Below are 24,304 nucleotides of genomic sequence, written 5' to 3' on the forward strand. Positions count from 1 at the left end.
GATGTGTACAAACACCAGAGGGAGCAGACCGCGAGGAGATATGCGCTGAATTTGACAAAAAGACGTGTATTGGATTAGAATCTCCCTTTTAAGTTAGAATCTCACTTTTAACCTTAAATGTAAAAAAGAAAGTCTTAATGTTAATATATTTACTTATAATGGTTGGGGAAACACTGAAATATCAGCTGTCACTGTGATTTAAAGGGTAAACTCTTAATGTAAACATTAATATTTGTAATAATGCACCAGGTTAGAGGGTTCCTTGCACATTTTACAGCATTAGTTGTCTGAGAATCACGTTCATATCCAGACAGAAAATTGGTATTGTTACTGAAATGTCCCTAACCAAATCGATATTGAATCGCATCGGAAATTGGATCAGGACCTTGTGAATCGGAATTGAATTGGGAAATCAGTGGCGATACCCAGCTCTAGGCGAGATAATTAAAATGTAAGCGTGGCATATTCTCAGAGTTTTCTTTGTTCTACAAAAATATTCTACAAAAAAACTTTCATTAAACAAGGTAGCCTGTGGAGTTTTTGACCACTGGAATGCATCCACGCAATGTACCAACAAAGGAAGAAAGATGACTGCTCGCAAGCAAACATGGATATAAATAATGTAGGCAAATGTTTTATGAGGAAATGAATGCATTTAACATGTTTATTAAGCCTCATGAAGGCAAATGAAGCAACAACACAAAGTCGACCCAAAGGTCCACTGTTAGCACAAAGCACACAGAAAACAGGAAACCAGTGAGATAAACACAGATGCCAATTACAAACAATTTCATCACACATCCACTATCAGTGAGACCAGTGTAATAAACCAGCAAAGGGCACAAACCTGGCACAAACCAGACACGCACCGATTAAATCATATTATCGGTACAGCTACTGCTTCTTTTTTTCTTTTTTTTTAAAGTGATATCATCTTATATTATAAGATATCACTTTTAAAAAATATATGCTGCCTGTTTTCAACCACTTGTGGAAATGGGATTAAGTGAAAACATACCCAGTTTTACACACATAAGAATTACAGAAATTCACATTTTAATAAACCAATGTGGGTGGGAAAATAGTAAGTAAGCATTTCAGCTACATAAATAAAGTGGAATAGTGATAGTGAAACACTTTTTCCAACCCTGACACAAACTTTCATGGGTGGAAAATGCTGGTAAAATATGAAAGTGGCTGGTAGATGTCAGACACAAAATAATGATTTACTATTGAATGGCTGGTGAATTTGAACATTTATGTGTCAGTGGTTGGTAGATGTTCACATTTTAAAAACAGGTAATTTCCCACCCACACCCAGGGCAAACTATAATGTTCCCATCCCCTGTTCCAACACACAGAGCACTGATTCATTTCAGAAAACCCTGCAGGTCCACATTCAAAGTTGGGCTGAATAAACAAACCCATTCATTTTTTTAAAGAAATGCTCACCTTTTCCTACAGAGCCTCTAATGAAAGCTGGTGAGCCCCTGAGTCAGTCTGTCTGCCCTGAGGCTCCGAGCATGCTGAGTAATGTCCACAGGTTATCCGGGAGCAGAGACAGAGTCGGGGGAATAGCAAGCAAAGAAGAAGAAATGCCTGAAGAGAGCAGCGGGCTCCTCAGGAGTGCAGTGGACTGTGGAGGGGAGAGAGAGAGAGGGAGAGAGACAGATAAACGAAGGTTACAACTCACCGGTGAGGGAGAAAGAAATAGGAAAAGACAGAAGAAAAGAAACGAGGCAGTGAAGAAGAAAAGAAACCTGAAATGGCAGCTTAAATGTTCTGTATTCGCTGTAGCCATCGACTTGCCTTCTCCAAAGTCCAATCCAACACCAACAAGTCGAGCACTGAGCCAAACCCACATCATTCCTTGTTGTTTCCTATTCGGCTACATAAAGAAAAGGCCATTTAGTTAGCCGGTAGTGGGATCTGACTATGGAATACTGCAGCTGCAAATGTCCAATTCAGCTGCCGTAGAGGAACACTGCCAGCCAATATGATCAGGTTTCTGTCACTGAGAGCTTAGAAACTCAGCCTTGTGACCACAAAACGTATTGCTTAAAAACGCCACAGGCCAGGAGAGTCACAATAAATGAGACACAGCCTCTCCTCTCTTTATATATACTGCCCTTGAGCAAGGCACTAACTACACCCCAACTGCTCAGTGGCCAACAATATAAATCTTTGGTCTGTGCTGGGCAGCTGTGTGGAAATGTGAGACGATATGAATGTAAAGCAGAACATTTGTCAAAAAGTGCAACCATGCTCAGTCGACTTTCCCCAGATAAAATACAACTTTCAAAAGGTCAGTCTGTCTGCTCTCTTACTTCTAATTTGAGTTCGGTCGCCAATTTTTTCCCTTCATTTCCCTCTCCCTAGGTCTCTGAGCTGGGGAGGCAAAGAGAAGACTCTCCTCTTCAATAAGTCACCCTCTCCCCAATGAATTGTACCCTCTCTCCCGAATCTTCCTATACTTGCTCTAATGAGGCCTTATACTGACATAGGGGGAAAAGAGGGGAAAACAAGGTGCAGAGAAAAATCCTTTTTAAGTCTCTTTAGCTCCAATTTTTCATTTCTCTCCCCAGCACCTCTCTCTTACACAATCCTTGTAAAAGTTGCAGGAGCTTTGAACCTTGCCCTCCTTACTGCTGGCTGCTATTGTTAGTGAAGCCAGGAGTGGATAATAGTGCTGAAACGATTAGCTGATCGACAGAAAGTGGATTGCCAACAATTTTGATTATCGATTTGCTGCTTTTCTCTGTTTTTGCAATTTGAATATCTTTGGGTTTTGAATTGTCTGTCAGAACAAACCAGCAATCTAATTGAATTCACTTGTGAAGCCATTATTTTCATAATGGGAATGTCTGTTATTGGCTAATTCACTGACTTGTGACAAATCATGGTAACTTCATCACATTCATGCAAAAATCCTGAAAATACAGTATTCCCTAAATATAGTTCATCCCACTGATTTATAGCATTGTCAGCAAAGGCTTAACACAACCATAGATATTAAAAAGGGATAGCGCAATTAAATTAAGGAAGCTGATAACCCTGGCAATAAGTAAGACTACTGAAATTCTATGTCTGACTGATTTTGTATTCTTTTTCAGCTATTTTTGATGCTACTATTTAAGCCAATGGGACTTACCTGCTTAAATAAAGGCTAAACAAAAAGAAAAACGTAAATCTCTACCATCTCAGTGTAGGTAGGGTCATATCACCCAAACCTACTTGAAGCTTTTTCTAGTGGTGTAGCTGTTACCTACACTGGTCAAGAGTTTCAGAAGTGGATAAACATACAACACTAAGGTATCTCCCTCTCATGCAGTACAACAGCCAGAGGTAAAGTGATATCTCTCTCCATTTATTTTTCATTAACAGAGAGGGGAGGTGTGTGAGAAAATGTTTAAGAGTAACCAAAGGCAGCAGCAGCACATAGGTAAAACACAAAAACGGGCACGCCCTGGATAAACATATGCCTTCTTCATATGTTTACATTCGAGTACAATTATGTTGCAATCACATAAATGCCACACACACACACACACACACACACACACACTACATTATTTTCATGACATCAATGGCTATTAAATACCAAGACAATATAGGAGTGCAATCAATTTGCATTAGGAAATAATGGGGTTTATGGGAAATGTGGTCTTCCGTTTGAGAAACAAAAGCACTTACTCTAACAGTGGGAACGAGCAAGAACAACATCTCAGTCAGTGTGTAGGTCTGCAAATCAACTACTGAGCAAATGGACCAATTACATGTTACTCCATTAAGCTAACTCTGTGGTAGCCCTATTCTCGATTAGATATCATCAGACAAGAGGTGGTAGTACGGTGGCCATGGTGATCATGGTAATAATGATAATTATTGTTTCTTTGTATTTTTTTAATCTATTTATTTATTTCCTTCTGTTAAGTGGTACAACTCAGCATGCATCCAGGCATATCAACACACTTAACATAGCATGCCTTTATGCACACAGACAGACACATATCCGTCTGTTTTCTCTTGATGTCAACATGTTTTTTTGTGTGGTTTTCCCTCTTTAGTCTCGTGTTTTTTTCATACTCTTTGATGTCTTACATTTTTATCTTACACTTTTGTCACATTTAGATGAAATGTTAATAATAATTTTTAATAAAAGATAATGGGCCAGTTTTAGCTTATCGGTATTAAATGATAAAAGGACCAAAAATATTAAGGGATTGTTATAAAACATTTTATTTTCTTATGTTATGTGTTTGCTAAAAAATTTAATTTTTTAAACTCTCAAATAATTATATCGGTATCATCCTCAAAAATCCAGTATCGGCTGTGCTCTGTCCAGCATATAGCAAGATAACTAGTGAGGAAGAATAGCTGTTAAACTGCTGCCTGTCACCTTGCTTCCTCGGCTGTGATAATAACCCAGGACTTGGTAGGGACACTAAATATACACATGCACTCATGGTCCTAAATAAGTCCTTTTGCTCTGGAGAGTATACAGGCCCACAAACAGCTGAGCTACAATAAACACTGAAGAAGCAGAAGCTTTCTTCACTGGCAGACCTTTGGCTATGGTCCACACAAAAAAAAAAATGCAGAAGCTGCTTTTAAATGTCAGCATGTCAGGTCAGACCGATGTCACGGCACACTCACAGAATCACTGTGTCCGTTCTTGTGGTGTGTGTTCATTTTGAGTCCGAGGCCTATTTGTAGCTGTGGAGATAAAGTGTGGTGGGAAGAGACAGGCAGTCTGCAGCAGAGACGTTAGTCCTTCAATGCGACGGTGAAGGCCTCTGCCAGGACGTAAAATATGAGTTTTACAAGGCAGCCAGCAGCAGAGGAGAAAGAAGGGAAGAGCAGGACGGGAAAATGTTTAGTCACAGTCTGCTGGATTCCAATCCCAAAGGCATGCAGCTGATTCTACTCTGCTCATCCTTTCAAATCTTTCTCTGTTTTTAGAAAGTCACCTGTTTGCCCTGCCTCGTATTTTACTTCCCTCTCATGATGTTTTTTTTTTCAGATTAGAAACCACAAACAAATTGGCACAAAGAGGTGACTAGTAGTCAAACCACAAGCAAACATGTAATAAGTTAAGAAAACAGGGAAAGTGGTAAACACACACAACTACTTACTTTCATCACCACTGTCACCAGGCAATCTGAGCACTGTCTGGGAGTGAGTCAATAAGCTGGCAACCAAACAACAGTGTTACCAGCACTAGTGTCACATCTCACACACAACTCACGCTGTTCCTCAGACCTGTGTAAACACAGCTCAGTGAGAAATTACCCCGGTCATCATCAACTTCACAAGCTGAATAAATAAGAAATAAAATCTCTGATTGGTCACAAGTCTAACAGGAGCACAGGCACTGCCAACAGAAGAGGCGCTGCCAATTCAAACAAACACTTATCCACCAACCAGGTTGTGACACACGTAAAGAACGATATCTGAACGCAGAATTGTATTTGCCACTTAAAACCCACACACCTTTAAAAAAAAAAAATAATAATAATAATAATTGGTGACTAATTAAACAACACCTTCAAAAGTTGGACCATCAGCATGGAAAAGTGTTTCTTTTATTAGTGCTGGTTATCAGCACACCATGGGAACAACAACCTCAATGAAGGCAAAGTGACTGATAAAAGCCCTGATGGAAACTTTGTTTTCACTTGTCACACCCAAATCTCCTCCTAGTAATGCAAGCTTACATCCTGCTTTCAACTGTTGGGACATATTCTGACATTTATTTAAACTTTATAGTCTCTTAAGATCAAAGTATCTCTTTTTGAGGCCTAAGAGTCCTGACTAAAAGGTTCCCCCAAAACTATGCTCTCAGTCACCTACTAGGAGTCTTGGCACACTTTTCTGACACTCTGCACTTGTCTATTGGATCTTAGATTGTTTAATAAGATTTTAAAAGCACACTACACCTTGTACAAAATAGCTTTAGTGCTGTAATCGACCCGCTGTAGCCTGTATGTTTGCAAGATAAGCTGCAAGACAGTATGTACCCCTCAAACAGTTCAGTTTGTATTCAAATGCATATCCATTGATTCTTGACACCGGTGTATATTGTGTCAAGTATATGTATATACTTAATAATCCAATTTAAAAAAGACTGGTGCAAGACAAATAAAGTGTAGACTTTTTCTTATCAGATAAAAACAACAGTTTCCCTTTGGGAACAAAATTTGCAATAAAATCACAATTTAATTTATCTCTGCCACGTGTCTGCAGGCTCAGAATCAAACACCGAAAGAGAAACAATTCTCCTCTCTTGTCTCAGTTTCAAAAAAGACAAACTCCTGCTAATTATAATGCATCAAACATACAGTACCTTTTATGAATGGAGACACAAACAGCAACTGCCCCTCGCTAGTTCTTTCTCAGTTCAAAGCAGTTTGTTCCTCAGAGCAGACTCTGGTTTGTCCTCTCACGTCTGCACACTCAACTGTCGCATCCCGAGTCACTTTATGTATATACTGCTGGAGCAAAGGGCAGGTTAAGCTGTGCGTCGACTCAACCGTTACCCAAGGGCCTTAATTATTGCCTCGCTCAGTTCTCAGGCTGATATCATCAACCAAAACTGTCATTAGATGAGAGAGTGATGGCTATAGGTACAGTGTTGGTTCACCGAACGCATGGTCCATATGCTCCACTCATCCTGAGTGTACAACAAAGGACCACTCACCATAAAATTAACGGGTTTAGACATGATTGGCGTGGCTCAACCAGCGAGCCAGAGGTCAGAGACCGAGAAGTAAAAAGCCACAGAGCTCATGTACTTAAGTCTTGTACCTAAGCACAATTTTGAAGTGCCAGTCAAACAGTCAAACTACATTTCAAGAAGAAATGTACTGTAAATATGATATTAACATGCCAACAGTTTTTATTGTGAGTAGATACTTGCACTTACTGCATTAAAAAAAAAAACTCTTAAAAGATGAATAACTGATTTAGCACCATAAAACTCTGAAAATGTGTTTTATTTTTGGCTGCATAAGCAACATTGTGAAAGTGAAACATCTACTTTTTAAAGTCTGTTCCCCATTACACCACTGCTCTTGGTTAACATGCATTTCAGACAATGAATTGATGACTTCAAACCGTAATCTCATGAAAGAAATCTGTGCAAATGAAAAATAAGAGTAATAGGCTATGTGGTGTGAAAACTGACCTCTTACATGGTATGATTAAAATATATACGTATATGAATGGTTTAAAATTTATATTAAACTATTTTCCATGGCCCTACCTGGAAAAACCCATCACTATTCCAGGTTTATCAGGACCATAGACTGTATAAAAAGAAATTAACCACGATTGCTTGTTTTTCTTCGGGAGCTTCAGGCTTTTTTTTTTCCACCTCTGGAGGGAAAACAGGAAGAGAGTGTGACTATCGGATGCATTTAAGCGGAATTTATTTTTATAATTATGCTGACTATTGCAGAATCAGAATGATTTTAAAAAGGAGGAAACAGAAGCACATAGCACTCATTTAGTCATTCGACGTTAAGACTGCTCATTGGCTGGTTTGCACAATGTCCCCATCTCTTGCTTTGGACCCACGTTTACACACACACACACACGCTCTTTCCCCTGCTCAGTTATTTTTATTTTATTTTTTTTACTGTCTCTCGCAAAAACGAAACAAAAATCGCCGAAAGATGGAGAAGATTAAATGAAGTCAACGAGTCACGGAGTATTTAAACTTGATTTTGTTACATTAGGTTAGCTTCTATAGCAAATAAACTACGGTCCCGTATTTGTAAGCTAACCGGGCACGAGAAACCCTTATAACGTAAATTAACTAATGTATTCACGGTTAATTATGAGCCGGTTTTAGCGGCTAGCTAACGTAGAGTCAGGTATATTAGCCAGCTTCTTGTTAGCTTTGACTGTTAGCTTACCCGGTGATGCTGTTGGGGGCAGAAAAGCAGCCTTGACGTCAACTCCTCTCAACAACAACGTCCGTTTGGCTCTGACAGACCAGATATATCACATTAAAGAAGATGTCAGATGTAGGCAGCAGGATGTCTCCGGTATGTTCAGTCATTCACAGACGGGAAGGGGGGGAGGGAGTGTGTTTTTTTTTTTTGTTTTTTTTTACCCACTGTCGTCCTCCCATTCAAACAAACCTCACACGGCGGCAGCAGCAGCAGCAGCGCGTGGACGATGTCGTGGGGTTATATTCCGTAGTGACGTCGACATTTCGCCCTTTTCAAAATGGCCGTGTCTCCCTCATGCGGCCCACACGGGTACTGCAAGACTACACATTTATCAGAATCAGAAATGCTTTATTGATCCAAGAAGGGAAACTCTTTGTTACAGCAGCTCACTGTCACGTCAGTGCACACAGGAGAAAGTACTAGCAAAAAAATATAATACAATACACTATAATACAGGTCGGAAAATAAATTAAGTACCAGGTGGGTATAAGTAAAAAATAATATAAATATGAAGTACCAAGTGGGTTTACTGTTTGATGATGATAATACAGTATAATAATACAATGTAATAATATAAGTAATAAGTAGTAGTGCATGTACTGTTGAGTTAAGTGTAGCTTATTGAGATTATTATGAGACGGTGGATATTGCACAGCAGTAATGGAGGTATGAATAATATCAATATCGATAAATAGGAAAAACTAAATATTGCACAGGAGTAGTACACAGAATATTGCACAATCATTTCATGTATGGCAGAGATGTAATGATCAATGTCCAGTTTAGTGACCTAGGGTCATACAGACTGACACTTAGAGGGAGGAGTTGAAGAGTTTGATGGCCACAGGCAGGAATGACTTCCTGTGGCGCTTTTTGGTGGGATGAGTCTTCCGCTGAAGGTGCTAATGCAGCTCACAGGGAATCTTATTTTTGTGTCTTTTCATGAGTGGTGGAAAGTAACTCAAGTACAAGTACAATTTTGAGGTACTTGTACTTGAGTATTTCCATTTTCTGCTACTTTATACTTCTACTCCACTACAATTCAGAGGCAAATAATGTACTCCACTACATTTATTTTACAACTTTAGTTACTAGTTACTTTCCAGATTCAAATTAATGCTACAAAATAAAATATGGTGGTTTTGTATCAATAAGACTTTATTGGTCCTCAAGGGGAAATACAAAAGCTACCCAGCAGTGTATAAAGTAATGTGTATAAAATATATAAAAATACTATGAAAATAGTCCCACATTTACCAGCTGCAACATTAAAGTGATGAACACATTAATGCATCAATAATTATAATCTAATAATATATATTATTCTGTATATTATAAGTACTTTAAGTATATTTTGATGGTAATACTTTTGTAGTTTTACTTAAGTAAACTTTTAAGTGCAGGACTTGTAACAGTATTTTCTACAACGTGATATTTAGCTACTTTTACTTAAGTAAAAGAGTACGTCTTTTTACTCAAGTAAAGAAATACACATTTCCACCACCTCTTTTATAATGTCATGCTTTTGAGATCACGTTTCATTTGATTGTCTTCAGCATGTTTCTGTTGTATCCATTACTTCATTTATTATATATAGCTCTTCATAGTGTTGTAAAGCTCCTTATTGTGGCATTGTTTTGCAACGTGCTCTGGGATTTTATATAGCTGCAGTCCTGCGTCTGAGGTCGTTTTTGGTAAAGTGTTTTCAAGTAATACACTTCTTTTGAGCTCATGAACACTGTCTGCTAGATACATAGATAGATACATATCTCTAGGCCATGTTTACCTGTCTGTTTCCAATACAAATAACAGTAAATATAGAATAGGTCGAGTCTCACAAATACACAACGAATGAACACACATGGTTGGTCTATCGCATTGATACAGACTCACATATACTGTATATTTTGTGGCGACAACAATGACCATTATGAACACACCATAAATACGATAAAGATGGTATTCCAGTGGCTTCAACCAAATAGAGGGCTCGTCCGGGATTTGAACCCGGGACCTCTCGCACCCAAAGCGAGAATCATACCCCTAGACCAACGAGCCGCTTGACAAAGTTGCGTGCGATAAGAAATTTCTCATAAATTGTTTATTCTCATTGTAGTTATTTAAGCTCGTTTATTGCATCAGGTCAGCCTGAGAAGAAAAAAGGTCCTCGCCATAGATCGTATATTGACAAGATGAGTCACTTAAAGTGAAAGAAGACACATATTAACACCGACTGGAGGAGGACAGCGCATGCGTGCAGTAGAAAAATACACACAGTCCCAAGAACATTTTACAGGAAGATAGAAATAGACATACAACTAAAAACAAGGACAACAAAGCTTAACAAAGATAGGTACAACTAAACATAGTACTATTATGTTAAGTAGGTGAAAAAAATGTGTATATATAAATATATAATAAGTAACAATGACCAATAACATACAGTGTCTTTATTCGAATTACACAGAGATAATACAATAATGAACAAGATTTTTGGCTTTTGAAAACTGTTGGGCAATCAGGAAAAAAAAAACCCAAAACATTCTAACCAACACACATAAAAAATATTTACATTTTTTTCCAGAGAAGTCCATCCTGTTTTTGTTTTTTTTTAACAAAAAGCTAGCTGTGCCATGCCTCAAAGCAGTTCCTGTCTGCAATGAGACAGAGGGCCACATCACACTCCTTACACTTCTGGGGGTAGACTGATTGACCTGCCTGGTCTGCCTACACTGCACGCAGGTCTTGCATCCATACGAGGCCCTCCTGCTTGTATCAGCTTGATTAGAGATTGCCACGGGTAAGGGGCCACTCTGTGCCTTGGCAGGAGGGACCGCAACTGTGACACCACACAGCTGGGCTGTCAGCTCCTCCAGGAAGGCCCTGTGGGTCATGGGGTCCTCCTGCTTCTCTCTGCAGAGCTCCTTGTGAAGGAGGAAGCTGTTCGTGGCTGCGATGTCCAGGAAGTGTAAGAACAATGTCCGGTACCAGCGCGTGCTCTTGTGGTGTACAGAGTAGTACTGGATCAGTGGGTCCGGCAAATCAACACCTCCCATGTGCTTGTTATATTCCATGACAGGTGTTGGGCATGAAATGGATTTGGTGGTCCAGCCGCTATTCTGGGTTTTGACTCTCCTCTTCACAGTGTGTCCAGAGAATGCCTGGTGGATTGTAGAGCAGGCGTGTGTCCATCAACTTCACAAAAACCAGCGGGTCGTCACGGATCCACCTGATGGAGCCTCTACGGTGCGCGCATGTGTGTGTGTGGGGAGATTCTTGTCGCTTGTCTCTGTAAGTGCCACATGCTCCGATATTCAGGCTAAACAGATCCTTGAAGAGTTTTGGACTGGTGTGGAACATGTCCACAAACAGATGAAAGCCACTGCCCAGGTGTGCTGGCTTTACCAGGGACATGACAGAGTCATATGCAAGTCCAACGCCTGAGGCAAACTGTGACTTTCCGGTGCACGCAGCAAAGTCCAAAGTGTAGCCATTGCTGCTGTCAGCCAAAACCCCACTTGGTCGGCTTCGCTTTCATGTATTGCGTCATTCCAGTATGGGCCTTTGTCGCCGCCATCCTCTCGACAACTGAAAGGTTCTGCCTGGGGTGGTAAAATGCTTTGCAAGCACGTTTGATGGTGTCCAGAAGGGGCTTCAGTCGAAACAGGCGGTCGTGATCTGGCGTCCCCTTCTTTCTGTCATTCTCAACATCTTTCTCAGGATCGCTCATGTGGATGTTCCAAGATATCTTCCGGCTGGGAATGGCACACTGAAAATGGTGTTCTTTTTCCAGTAATTCTGGATGTTATTCAGTTTCATCAACGCAAAGAAGAAAGTCAGTCCCACGTACTTGAAAAACTCCTGGATGTCGATGTCAGTCCATGAATATGTTTTGCCTTTTGCAATGTTTTTAGCAGCTTGTTTATTTGTGTGTTGACACAGGGTCCGAGCTGCGTCATTGCTGATAAACAGTTTGAAAAGGTCCAGTGGTTTGTATGTGCTGTTGGAGTTCAGTTGATGTCCGGGGGGGTCTTGCTGGGAGGAACCTTTTTGGCACTGGACATATGTCTGGATCTCTCTCTGTTTTCCAGGACGTGGCTGAGGCTGCTGGCTGTGGCCGAAGTGGAGATCTGGATCTTGTCCTGCTCCTTTCTCTTGATACACTTCGTGCACGACTGGACCTGAATCTTGACCGTGCCCTGGTGTGTGGTGGAGAGAGAGATGGTGCTCTTCCTTGTGGGGGTGGGTGCTCTCCTGAAGAGAAGCAGGGGGGTTGACCTGGTGCCCTGGAGCAGAGGCGCTAGGCTCTTCATCCTGTTGATAATCATCACTGTAAAACAAATCAAATAAATAAAAAATATTAGATACTGCTTGATACTGTCCCCTCCAACCTCCCCAAACTGAAACCTGTAGTGTAGGCCTACAATGAGCCCCAGCCCCGGTACTGGATGTGTGCTGTAGTCTACCTAGAGAGCCATTTGACTGTGGTCAAGTGAGCGCAATTTACGTGCACGAGTTCAAAAACAGCATTCGTAATAAAGACACAAAAGTAACTCCGTAACTCTTCAGCTGGATAAAGTCCCTCTTGGTAAGACAGCTCATCATCATCCGCGAGGAAACTTTCTGCTCCCGACTCCCCATCATCCTCGCTTTCCAGAAGAGGTTCGCTGGCTTCTTCGCTGCGTGATGCCATTTTTATAAAAGCAGAAGTATTCTCAAAACAACTACCATGCGTCTCTGCGCGACTGGCGCCACCGCGCATTTCTTCTGTTATCACTTCCAGTCCATTTGTTGTTCTTCTTCTTCTTGCTCTTCTTCTTCTGCTGCTTCTTTAGATTAGATTACATTCAACTTTATTGTCATTACACAAGTACAAGGCAGTTTAGGTCTAACCAGAAGTGCAATAAGCAAGTGCAGGAAATGAAGTGTGTGCATAAATGCAGGATAGAGCAGTATTATGAAAATGTTTACTAAAAAAGTGCTACTGTGGACATTATATACAGATGGCATTACTATAAACAGAAGCATACTGATGGATAATGAATTGGACTGGGCAGAACAGTAGTGCAATGAATATAAAGTAGTGCAATTTATGGAAATAGTTAACAGTGCAGTAGATGACTTAACTGTGTTTAAGTGCAAAAAAGTGATAAATGTGATGAGATGCCTCATAGGGTTGGACTGGGGAGCTGATGTAGCATCCTTGAATATATAGCGCTAATTAGATCCAGGCTGGATTATGGGAGTGTAGTATATGGATCTGAATCAAAAACTGTGCTTGGGCCCTCAGATTTTGCATAGGAGCAGGAAGAACATCACCCATGTGTGCCCTGCAAGCCAAAGCAGGAGAAATGCCTCTGTTTTCACGCAGGAAACAGCTCAGAGTCAACTACTGGATGAATTGGAGATAATCACCCAACCAAAAGAAGTGCTACAGGCCTGCTGGGAAAGGGAGGGAACAGTAAAATCAAGTTTTGGCTGGACAGAGACCTGGGAATGCTGCCCGACAGTGATGTGGTCTACAACCTCTGTGTAGAACCACTGGTGGTAGATTTAGAGTTACTTTACATTAAGGCAAGAAAGAAAAGTAAATGAGTTCTATAGTTATACAGAAAGTAAATACACAGAGTATGTACAGGTGTTTATGGATGGATCAAAAGATCCAATAACAGACTGACTGTGCAGTCGCAGTTCCTAGCCACAGAGTAATATGCAAACGGACATCAAACTTCAGTGTATACACGGTTGAGTTGTACACCATTTGGATGGCCAGTAATCACCAAGACCTACTATTTGAAATAATGTAAATACACTCTTGAGTAATCAAACTAGACACTGTGGTCACGCATGGGCATTATGGGTAACGAGAGAGTGGACAAACTAGCCAAACGAGATGTTAAAAAAAAGAAAACATAGACACCACAATTAAACTTTCAAAATCAGAGGGAAAGGGTATTGCATGGAAGAAAATCAATGAAGAGTGGCGGCAGCACTGAGATCAGGAGACAAGAGGAAGACAACTACATGCAATACAAAATAGTGGGGTACTGAGAGAAACAGGGGAGGAAATAGAAGAGGGGTGCTGGAATAAGTGCTCAGATCTTTTACTTAAGTAAAAGTAGCAAGAACACGATGTAGAAATACTGTGTTACAAATAAAAGTCGCAGAAAATGGAAATACTCAAGTAAAGTACTTTAAAATTGTAGGCTACTTAAGTTCAGTACAGAGTGAATGTAGTTACTTTCCACCACTGGTAATGAATGACCAGACTAATAGGACACAGTAATCTGAATGGGGCTCTCCACATTATAGGGAAGCATCAAACTGGACTTTGTGAACATTGTCAGGTACCAGAAACAGTAGAACACGTAGCTGCTTGTTAAGTGTAGGAAAAATATACCTCAGAAAGAAAGGAGCAGGGCAAGAATAATAGGGAGAATCTGACAATCCGGACACTGTAGGAGCTAACTAACTCCAGAAGATGGCAGTAATGCAACACCAGGGATGCAAGCTGCCGCTAAACATCAAAGAAGAAGAAGAAGACGACGACGACGACGACGACGACGAAGAAGAAGAAAAAAAACGTGATGACGGAAGTTGTTTTGATTGCGGAAGTGTGTTTTAGGAGGACTCTAATTTGACCGTATTTTGATCTAGCTGCATGTAGGCCTCTGGGAGCTTCAGTTTACAGCTCGATTAGGTAAGAATGAAGATAAAGTTCCTCGGTGGTTGCTAGCTGCTTAATCTTTTTAACACTCGTATTGTAAAGAACTCTGGGTTTGCTAAGTTAGCTAGTAAGATAGCGCGGCTACCGCGATGTCGTTGAGGAACATTGACCACTTTAGTGGCGGGGCTAGCGAGATGTCAAGAGGGAAAAAGGGAAAAAACATATTTTTTTTATGACCACCAGAGCATGCCAGCAGACCAGGAGGTTTCTAAATGAGGTCTGAACGTTGTTTCACTCACTATTTGAGCTGGAAAGGGCCCACAGTTTCTCAATTTGTCTGTTTTACCACTGGATCTTTTCTGAGTGACAGTCAGCTGAAGGTTCGTTGGTTTTCTAGATAAAATAATTAAAATAATCTATAGGTGCAGTAAGTATGTTGATAAACTGTGGCTACAGTCCTACAGTTATTTTTGCTTTTTTTTGTTTACATTTTTTCACTCATTGCTCAAAATATTTTCAAATTAGCAGGGATGGAAGAAGTATTTGCATCCTTTACTTAAGTAAAAGCAGAGCAATATTATACTGTAAAAATACTCTGCTATAAGTAAAAGTCCTGCATTTTCAGCTGATCATGGTGGAGTTAATTTTATGTTTTATAAGTAGCTCATATGTTTTGTATGTAAAATCTTGATCTTCAAAGTAACAAGTAACTATAGCTGTCAGATAAATGTGCCGGAGTAAAAAGTACAATATTTCCCTCTGAAATGTAGTAAAGTAAAGCACCGTAAAATGGAGACACTCAAGTAAAGTACATCAAAATTGTACTTATAAAGTGTTTAGTTACATTTACCAGCTGTTGTAATTTGTGATAAAGTTAGTTTTAGTTTCCTGAGTTGAGTTTTATTTTTATTTTTTAGAAAACAGACATTTGCTTCATGTTACATTTCCCACGTCTTGAATGAACAACAGAAAATAATAAAGTATTTCACTTGGGGAAAAATAGCAGTGAGAAAATACATTTTACAAAGCAATGCTGACTTATTTCGTCGTGTATATGGCGCCATCAATGTCCAGTTTCTGATCATTTTGTTGGCCAGACTGATGGTACAACAGTTTAGACTGAAACACTTTTGAGTAAAAGTGACATTAGTTTCATGAGAAATACAAAGAGAGTAGAAAACACTAAACCGCTTTTAAGTACGTCCACCTCTCTCCATTTATCAGAACTACGCCTCTTGAGCTAGCCGCTTGAACTGTTAACAGTTGGTCCTCTCGTGTCCATTTCTGTGGGCTGTACCAGCTAGCCAAGAAGCCATCATGGCAGAATCAATACAAGCCACCTGACTATTACTCAGCATGCTGATGAAGCGTTCTCACATGTCTTCATTTGATCAATAAAGAGTCTCAAGTCATACCAAGTGGACCCTCCCAGCAGAGTCATTGCTTTTTTCTAAATATACTCAGCCAGTGATTTTCAGACAGAGTTGTGACCTCAACACACGGTGTGAAGACAGAGCCACTGCCTCTTTGTGCTACTTTAAACAAGACGTTGTGTGGTCTTACACTTACTGAATTGATTTACTCAAAACATACATACATGCATGCTTAAGAATTAATAATGAAGCTCAAGTCTTCAGATCATCACATCATACCTATATTAAGTTTCAAATGTTTTTGAACACCGATATTTCAGCATGATTTGTCAGATCTCCAGCAATATAATTGTGAATTCGTAATAAATACATTTTTTTGTTGAAAATAACTCAAATCCATAAATCTGGAAACACCCTATCTCTTGTTGTGTTATTAAGAATTTGGCTTCTAATAAAGCATTAGTTAAAGTCCCCTGAGGATGGGAGTGTTTGCTCATTCATCCGTCCTTGCATGTTAAGATTTTGGTCTTGGGTGGAAGATGCTCAGCAGTCATAATGGAAAGAAAATGGTAGTTCACAACAGAGAAAATGCAAGCTGTTATTATTCTAAGGAGGCTTACGCTAATGAAACACATTGAAAATGGAAGAAAAAGTGTCAGACCAGTGTTATAAAACACACACTGTTTGACTCAACTGTAAGACAAATATACAGTATGTAGCCTGCTACATGTGCTAAAAGGGTCAGTTCACCCAAATCACAAAGAAACATTTTCTTACTTGTCCCCTTGTGGTATCCAGCCATGCAGATAGTTTTACTTTTTAGTTTATCGGTTTTATTTCAGCTCAGACTATAACACTTTCAAACTATTAATTTCAAGGAAAACTGTTTACTCTGAGGTCTGTGGATTACTCATGGACATTATTTCTGAGGTTTTAAAAATTCATTTTAGATAAATGTCACCTCCATTGTTTTGGGTTGGTAGCAGAAGTTTCAGAGACAGATTACTCAAAAAGTCAGCACTCAAAACTGAAACTATCTGCATGTTTAGATACCTGTAGGGATACAGTTAGTGAGAAAGAAGGAAAAAAAAACACACTGTAGGACATTTTTTTTTACAGAAATGTATTCTAAGTAAGGATTTAACCAAAAATGCCAAAGTAGTGTTCTGAGTGGCAGTGTGCATGGTTTGCATCAGGTTTATCACCACAGCGTTAAATAGTAGATTTCACTGAACACAGCATTAAGTCTCTAGCTTGTCTCCGCAGTGTTCCAGCTTGAGCTGTCATGATGGCGGACCACACTGACGTCAGCCTGCAGCCGGAGGAACGAGTCCGGGCTCTGACCAAGAAGGGAAGCTCAGTGGAAGTAAATGACGATGTTCCCCCGCGCCGCTACTTCCGCTCTGGCATGGAGATGATCCGCATGGCTCACATCTACACAGAGGAGGGCAACATCGAGCACGCCTTCGTCCTTTACAATAAATATATCACGTAAGTGTTTACAGCAATGGGCTTGACTGACTGAGCTGCTGCTCTGCTTGTCATGAACTTTTATTCGTTTGATTGTATTTGGTACATTAATTGAAGTACTTATTAATTTGTCCTTCATTGTAATCGGTTTGGTCCTGCTTAGTTTGAGTTTTTTTACGCAGATAAATACATTAAATATGTTGTATATATGCTATAACATTCCCTCCTCTACATTTTGTGATACCTCCGATGAACGATGAGTAGTTTTCAGAAAACCAACCAGACTCTATGTTGACTTTCATTTCTCTCAATTACAATTTTTAGGCTGTTGTTTTGAATAAGCTTTCACAGTGCAGGCATACACAAATATTCATCAGTTAATAACAAGAATATTTTCTTATCACCAAGGCTCTTTATAGAAAAACTTCCCAAACATCGGGATTACAAGACCGCTAACATTCCTGAGAAGAAGGACACACTAAAGGTACGCGTACAGAGTTTATACTGTCCTGTATAACAGAGTTTACTTGTTTTTAAGGACATGTTTAAGCTTAACATTTTGCTCAATCTTCTTCTCAATTCTTTCTTCTCCAGAAACTGAAGGATGTTGCATTTCCGCAAGCAGAGATTCTGAAAAAAGCTCTTTTGAGGAGATTTGATCAAGACTATGCACAGTATCTTGTCAAAAAGGTCTGTCAGTTCCTGACGCACTGAAATTAATGTGTTCACAGTCTCTTGTATTAGTTTTAATATATGCATTTTGACACTTAAAGAAACATGTTTAAATCAAAACATTAGGATTAGATTAGATTCAACTTTGTTGTTACTGCACAGAGTAGGTAGACAACGAAATGCAGATTAATATTGTAAACATCAACAGAAATATCTAATACATGTTTACAATACAACATTGTATACTGATTTTACTGTATGTTGTGTAAACCCTAAATGGGGTGAAACATTAATCAGCAACACAGCAACTGCAAACCACAGTTGTATAAATCCATGCATTTGTTCATTAAGTAAAGTGAGTAAATGGAGGCAAAACAATGACATTGACCTTGAATAGTCACATTTTGTATTACAGTGATTGAAACAGATATTAAGTTGAAATCAGCTTAAACCTTAAATGAATTATTCTGCAGCAAAACTGCTGTTGTAGAAGACAACATCATCGTGACCTGAAGTTCAGCAGATCTCCTGTCACATAATTTTGCTTTGTGTGTCTCTCTTGGGGGAAAAAGAACAAGAGAGAAAAGTCAAACTTGCATGTATATGATGTGTTCGCTGTATGCTCAGAAAGCGGAGGAGGAGGCCTTGGCGCGGGAGCAGTCCAAGCAGCGAGCGCTGGACGCGGAGCGGGAGCGTGTGGCTGAGATGCATCGCCGGCAGCAGGAGCAGGAACAGTTCAGTGCCTTCGAGGAGATGATCCGCCGCCAGGAGCTGGAGAAGGAACGCCAGCGCGTGCTCCTGGAGTTTGCCCCGCCCGCCACGCCTTCCCCTGACACGCCCCTCCTTCCAGGCATCAAGGGCCCCTCGCTGGTCCCCCCCACCGCCCCAAAGAGCCCAGGGGACCTGTCCGGCAGCACCAACCACCAATACAATTGCCCTCCTGCAACCATGGGCACACCTGCAACCATCGGCGCACCTGCAACCATCGGCGCACCTGTAACCATCGGCGCACCTGTAACCATCGGCGCACCTGCCACCAGCCTACCCACCTTCGACAGGTCGCTCAAGCCCGGATCTGTCGTCAGCCCAGGGAACAACAGTGAGTTAATCTTTTCCTGACGCGAGGGGCTGGCCTTCAGAGGATTTAAATACTGCCCTACTCCTGCTTTAAAGTATTTATTCTTCTGAGCTGATTTCTTTTCCCCTGACCTACTTAATTTCCTGTTAATACCATGCCTTGTTTCAGAACATCACAAGAATCTAACTTTCTAACTTTATTGCTCTACATGGTTTTTGCAGATACAATGGTGGATGCCCTTCGGCAGTTGGCTGTTCCCGCTGAGCTGTGCCGGAGCTTTCTGAGGTTGGCTGAGGCCAACACAAGCCGAGCTGTAGAAACTTGTGGCATCCTGTGTGGCAAACTGGTAAGGCTCTGGAACAGAGCGACTGTGTTGAACCAGTAGTATTGAATCCACTTCTGAATAGATCTGTTACAGGAAGCACAACATTTCTTATGTTTTCATTGTGTTTAAATTAGGAGTTTAAATCATCAGTGAAACTACAATTTGGCATCATTGAATTCCATAACCTGAGATGGTTAAAGAAGGAAATTCCTTGTTCCAGTGTTCATAATAATGAAAACAAAAACTTGCTGTTTCAGGATGTTTTCTGTAATTCGTATTTATCAGGCCATGAATGTGTGAGTAATGTGGATTTGTAGAATTTGAAACTGAGACATCAGCTGACCTCCAACCCCAGAGGGGTAGAACATAATCTGACACTTCTCTCACAGTCCTAGATCTGCCGTGGCTTCTGTTTGAATTATATCGTTTGCTGGTCGGGTTAACTTAGAGCTCTTTTCACTTTGTTATGAGCATGACTGAGCAATTTTGCCAGCAGCAAACTAGGAAGTGCGCTATTAATTTTGTTCATACAGAGTCCTTGAATAGATTGTTGGCAGACGGTGGCTTTGCATAATTTAAAAGGATGGAATAATGTGACAAACACTGTTGTGTTTGTTCCAGACCAGAAATGCTTTTACTGTGACCCACGTCATTGTACCAAAGCAGTGTGGTGGACCGGACTATTGTGACACAGAAAATGAGGAGGAACTCTTCCTCATTCAGGACCAGTACGATCTCATCACCCTGGGCTGGATACATGTGAGTAAAGATGGGACGATTCTGGCCAGTGCTGTCAAATAATAACTTTCCCAAAGTGTGTAAACCACAAAATCAACTGCATCACTAACAATTCAGAGAACACGTGATGCAATGAATCCCGTGTTTTGTGTCTGGTGTATGTTTTGTATTCCTGCTAGTGGATTTTGATTGGAGAAACCTTTTCAAGGATCTATAACATTGTCATTAAACAATAACGCGCTACAGGAACATGATATGTTATGTTGTTTTAAATAAAGAATCATGATCATGAGAATTGTGACCTCATAGGGCTGAGGAATGTGACTTAAATCAATATCATGATATTAAGAGGAATATTTTTTAGATATTGATATATATCACGATATGGCAAATGTGTGCAAAATCACTTACAATATAATCAAACTCAAGTTCAATATAGTGAATTAAATTAGATAAAACTCTTGACACGTGTAAAACAAAAGGCTTAACTCATTTTTTTGGTATATTATATATATATATATATATATATATATATATATATATATATATATATATATATACTATTGTTATGATACAATTCCCCAAAAGTTAATATACAATAATATTGAACTATGAACTATTACCCAGCCCTAGTAACCACAGGACTTGAGTTATTATAATATCAAATTGATTAATTTTACACTTTTCTATCAACAACGTAAGTAGAAGTGGGGTTAGTAAATTATACTGTAGGCTGCTTTCGACAGAACTCAACAAACTTGCGCAAAATGTGGTTTGGCAATCCAGAGGCTCACAAGAATAATTTTTTACACCAAATGTAGCGTAGCGCGTATATGCAGGTTTTTAAACGCAGGTAAACCCTGCGTCCGGAACTTCAGCGCGTGTAGTAGCATCGCGCCGGGAAAAGTGCCAAAAATTAGCATGTCCATCTGGGTGTCATGTTTCCATCACTGCCGATCGGAGCTGGAGCCGATAAATATCCGTGGCTACTGCAGAGTCATTTGACCTGGGAATGAATGCCGATTGTACCCTTTCCCACTGAAGACGAAGGCCAGATGTTAGTGGGTGTTAGGGGCTCTTTTGTCCAGTGTGAAAGGGGCGTAGGATGTCACGGTGGTCTATCATAAACAGCTGATACTGTTTTTGTCATTTTTCCAGTAAATTAAATCATCATCAAGTATGTGTTTGTCCACTGAAAACCAGTTGACCATGTAAACTGATGTCTGTCCGCTGCGTTTCCCAGACTCACCCTACACAGACGGCCTTCCTGTCCAGCGTCGACCTCCACACACACTGCTCCTACCAGATGATGATGCCAGAGGCCATCGCTATCGTCTGCTCGCCTAAGTTTAACGAGTGAGATCTCCTTCCTATTGTTACATGTGCTTGTCAGTATACTGGCAGTGTGTTTTCCTAAAGTCTCTTTGTGCTAAAGTGTGACGTTGTGTTTGTCACAGAATCGGCTACTTCAGGTTGACGGATCGAGGAACAAATGAGATCTCCACATGCAAACAGAAAGGCTTTCACCCTCACAGCAAGGACCCCCCTCTATTTACAGTAAGTACACCTCTACTGTGAGGCCAAAATTCCTGAGACAAGGGAGACTGCACTGGGAACGAGAGGGACAATTTTAAGTCATATGCAGACTTTTTATCTTGTTTTAATGGGTCTGATCTTCCAAATCACTAAAAAATATCTTGTCTTACTTACCTCTAGTGGTGTCTATCCAGGTCCAGGTTTTGAGATATCTGTTTTGAGGTAGTGCAGTACAATGAAGGTGAATAAAAAAATTGTTTGTGATGTTAACAGCATTGAAAAACTCAACACTAACATCTCTTTCCATACACAACTGCCCCAAAGTCACTCTGGATAATCTACAGAACATACTATGTCCAATTTTCACCGGAACAACTCTTTGCAAACAAAAAACAAAAGAGAGAGAGAGACAACTTTATAAGTGGAAATCATATGGTATAGTTTGGGGGTGGAGAGATCTTCCAGCAAATATACTATACATGTAGATTTGGGTACCACTTGAGTTAAGAGAGAAGGTTGAAAAAGGATAAACTAAACCAAAATAGGCAGTCTGTTATGCAGTTTCTTAAAAAAAAAGAATCATTGTTTTTCTTTATTTTCATTTCTGTTTTTTTTTTAAATGTACATTTTCAATAATGGCCAGTGTTAATTTGTGAAAAGAATAGCCTGTTTTGCAAGCAGTACTGCATTGTAGCTTTTTTTCTGTCCACGTGAGCAAACTCTAACTCAAAGCTGTTTCTCGTTTTGCAGCACGCGGGACATGTCACCATCACCGATGACACTGTCTCCATGATGGATTTGCGGTGATTTTTTTTTTTTTTTTTTTTTTTTTTTTTCACCAGTACACTCATAGACTGTTTTATCAAACTTCAGACATTTCAGTGGAGAAAACACTCACTTATTTTTCAGGACGGTACTGAGCAAATGCAGGCCACGAGTTTACCATTTATATGGACTTCAATTGTTCTCAAAGGGAACAACATTGTGAACTTGTTTTTTGCTCTTTAAGAAAAATTCCACATATTATTGCACTTTCCAAGCAAACAACTATCTGCTTAATGGACTGGCAAACCTCTGGCTCTTCAACCCCTCTGTTTTTGTCAGCATGTGCTCTACTTCCTTACTTTTGTTTTTGCCATTAATAAAAATGTATGTTTGTCAGTGACAGATAAGTGTCTTATAACCCAACCTTTGTTTCTTTCATTGTCATTGAAGTTTGGTTCTGGCTGACAGATAAAGTGCCAAGGACGAGAACATTCACTTGTTGTTGAGTTGTTCATTGTGCAACATGAAGTTCAGTGTGAAGCCTTAGGTTTGTGATCACGTCTTTGTTCTTTTGTCTTTCCTTCATAAGCTGTTGAAGGGCTATGACTGATGACAGAAAGGAAAGCCAGTTGCAACTCAGGTATGCAGGCAGTGTTGCTGTTGCTGCTCTGTATTATATTTTTCTATACAAACACCATCACTCCACAGTATCCTTTAAATAACAGAAATACTTTATAAAGGGTTTTGTTTGAAGTTTAGTTGCTGCTCACGATGATCCACCTTTTTTATGTTTTCATTTCCTTATTCTTTGTTTGTGTTTTGTGGGGGGAAAGGGTTGGCAGTACCTGTATAATGTGTCCATGCTTCAGAGGACGTGTGCAACAGGCTGAATGTACCTTCTTCTACACATTACTACTACTACTACTACTTCATGCCTCTAACCATTTTTGTTTGCTCCCTTGTTAGAAGAAGTCAATGATTAGGCATAATTATACCTTCAATTAATTAAATGCCAAGCCTTATTGTAGATTCATTGATTCTGCATTGTTTTGTTGTCTGTTACGTTTGTCCAGTTAGTTACATCGTACAAATTTTAGTTACAGAGAAGATGATGCATTATTTGTGCTTGAGATTACATGTGAGAGAAAAAAAAGAGAGAAATAATAGACACCAAGTGTAAAACATTTAAACTAAATATGATTACTCTGCACCCAGTGAAGACAATGAGGGTGAAAGTGGATTCAATAATAAATACCACGGCTGTTTTCAGTGTAATGCGCATACTTGTGAATTAACAAGAGGACGAGCCAAATGTGTGCATTATCAAGCAAACTAATCTCCGTCCACAGATGATCTAAGACAACATTTACAAAGATCAGACAAAACGAGTTTTCAATGGTTTTCCATGAGATGAATGGATTCCTTAACAGATGATAAATGAGTATGTCATATGGAGTATTTAAACAAGATTGTTTTTATGATTTACAGTGAACATAAGTCATTTCATGCAGGTAGAGAGAAGGTAAGAGAATTAAAACAGTGACAGAGATCTAAATATTTCTGATATCCTGGGAAGGTGGAGGCAATGGTAACCAGAAACATAGTTTTGGGGGTTTTGACTGGAGAGGAAACAAATGTGAGGCAGGAAAGCTGTCAAAAAAACATTAATTAGAACAGGGCTGAATACAATATAAATACTATTTATAACATTTTTCAACTGGT

The 24,304-nt window shown here is 39.8% G+C and overlaps 2 protein-coding genes and 1 non-coding gene across 8 annotated transcripts in view; 1 reads left to right on the forward strand and 2 right to left on the reverse strand.

Annotated features, from left to right (window-relative positions):
- The window catches only part of slc39a14 (solute carrier family 39 member 14), a 29,824-nt gene extending 21,637 nt beyond the window's left edge, over nt 1-8,187 (reverse strand). The window contains exons 1-2 of one of the 5 annotated variants that reach the window (XM_044196257.1): nt 7,920-8,187; nt 1,453-1,636 (exon numbers count right to left, since the gene is read on the reverse strand). The gene's annotated coding sequence lies outside the window, so the exon portion shown is untranslated. Of the gene's footprint in view, nt 1-1,452; nt 1,637-6,346; nt 6,493-7,919 lie in introns of those variants that run through there. The other 4 variants (XM_044196259.1, XM_044196256.1, XM_044196255.1 and 1 more) reach the window with 4 other exon arrangements.
- A 1,757-nt stretch (nt 8,188-9,944) lies between these two features.
- Nucleotides 9,945-10,016, reverse strand: trnap-ugg. The gene has a single exon. It is a non-coding gene; the product is annotated as a tRNA-Pro (tRNA).
- Nucleotides 10,017-14,501: 4,485 nt separating this feature from the next.
- LOC122876091 (STAM-binding protein-like A) lies at nt 14,502-23,609 on the forward strand. 2 transcript variants are annotated; one of them, XM_044195993.1, is made up of 11 exons: nt 14,502-14,658; nt 17,265-17,489; nt 17,877-17,952; nt 18,063-18,158; nt 18,768-19,239; nt 19,440-19,564; nt 20,165-20,302; nt 21,525-21,637; nt 21,739-21,838; nt 21,998-22,058; nt 22,568-23,609. In XM_044195993.1, the coding sequence occupies exons 2-10, from the start codon at nt 17,284-17,286 to the stop codon at nt 22,022-22,024; spliced, it is 1,353 nt and encodes a 450-aa protein (XP_044051928.1). In that variant the 5' UTR covers nt 14,502-14,658; nt 17,265-17,283; the 3' UTR covers nt 22,025-22,058; nt 22,568-23,609. The 2 variants fall into 2 exon arrangements, with proteins under 2 accessions (XP_044051928.1, XP_044051927.1); XM_044195992.1 differs by lacking the exon at nt 21,998-22,058.
- The last annotated feature ends 695 nt before the right edge of the window (nt 23,610-24,304 follow it).

Source organism: Siniperca chuatsi, linkage group LG5, assembly GCF_020085105.1.
Source record: "Siniperca chuatsi isolate FFG_IHB_CAS linkage group LG5, ASM2008510v1, whole genome shotgun sequence".
In the NCBI taxonomy this organism is placed as follows: domain Eukaryota; kingdom Metazoa; phylum Chordata; class Actinopteri; order Centrarchiformes; family Sinipercidae; genus Siniperca; species Siniperca chuatsi.

Coding starts and splice junctions, on each gene's coding strand:
- LOC122876091 (XM_044195992.1), top strand. CDS start 17,284: ATGATGGCGGACCACACTGACGTCAGCCTGCAGCCGGAGGAACGAGTC. Junction 17,953..18,062: donor AGAAGAAGGACACACTAAAG/GTACGCGTACAG, acceptor TTTCTTCTCCAG/AAACTGAAGGATGTTGCATT. Junction 21,638..21,738: donor TGCTCGCCTAAGTTTAACGA/GTGAGATCTCCT, acceptor TGTTTGTCACAG/AATCGGCTACTTCAGGTTGA.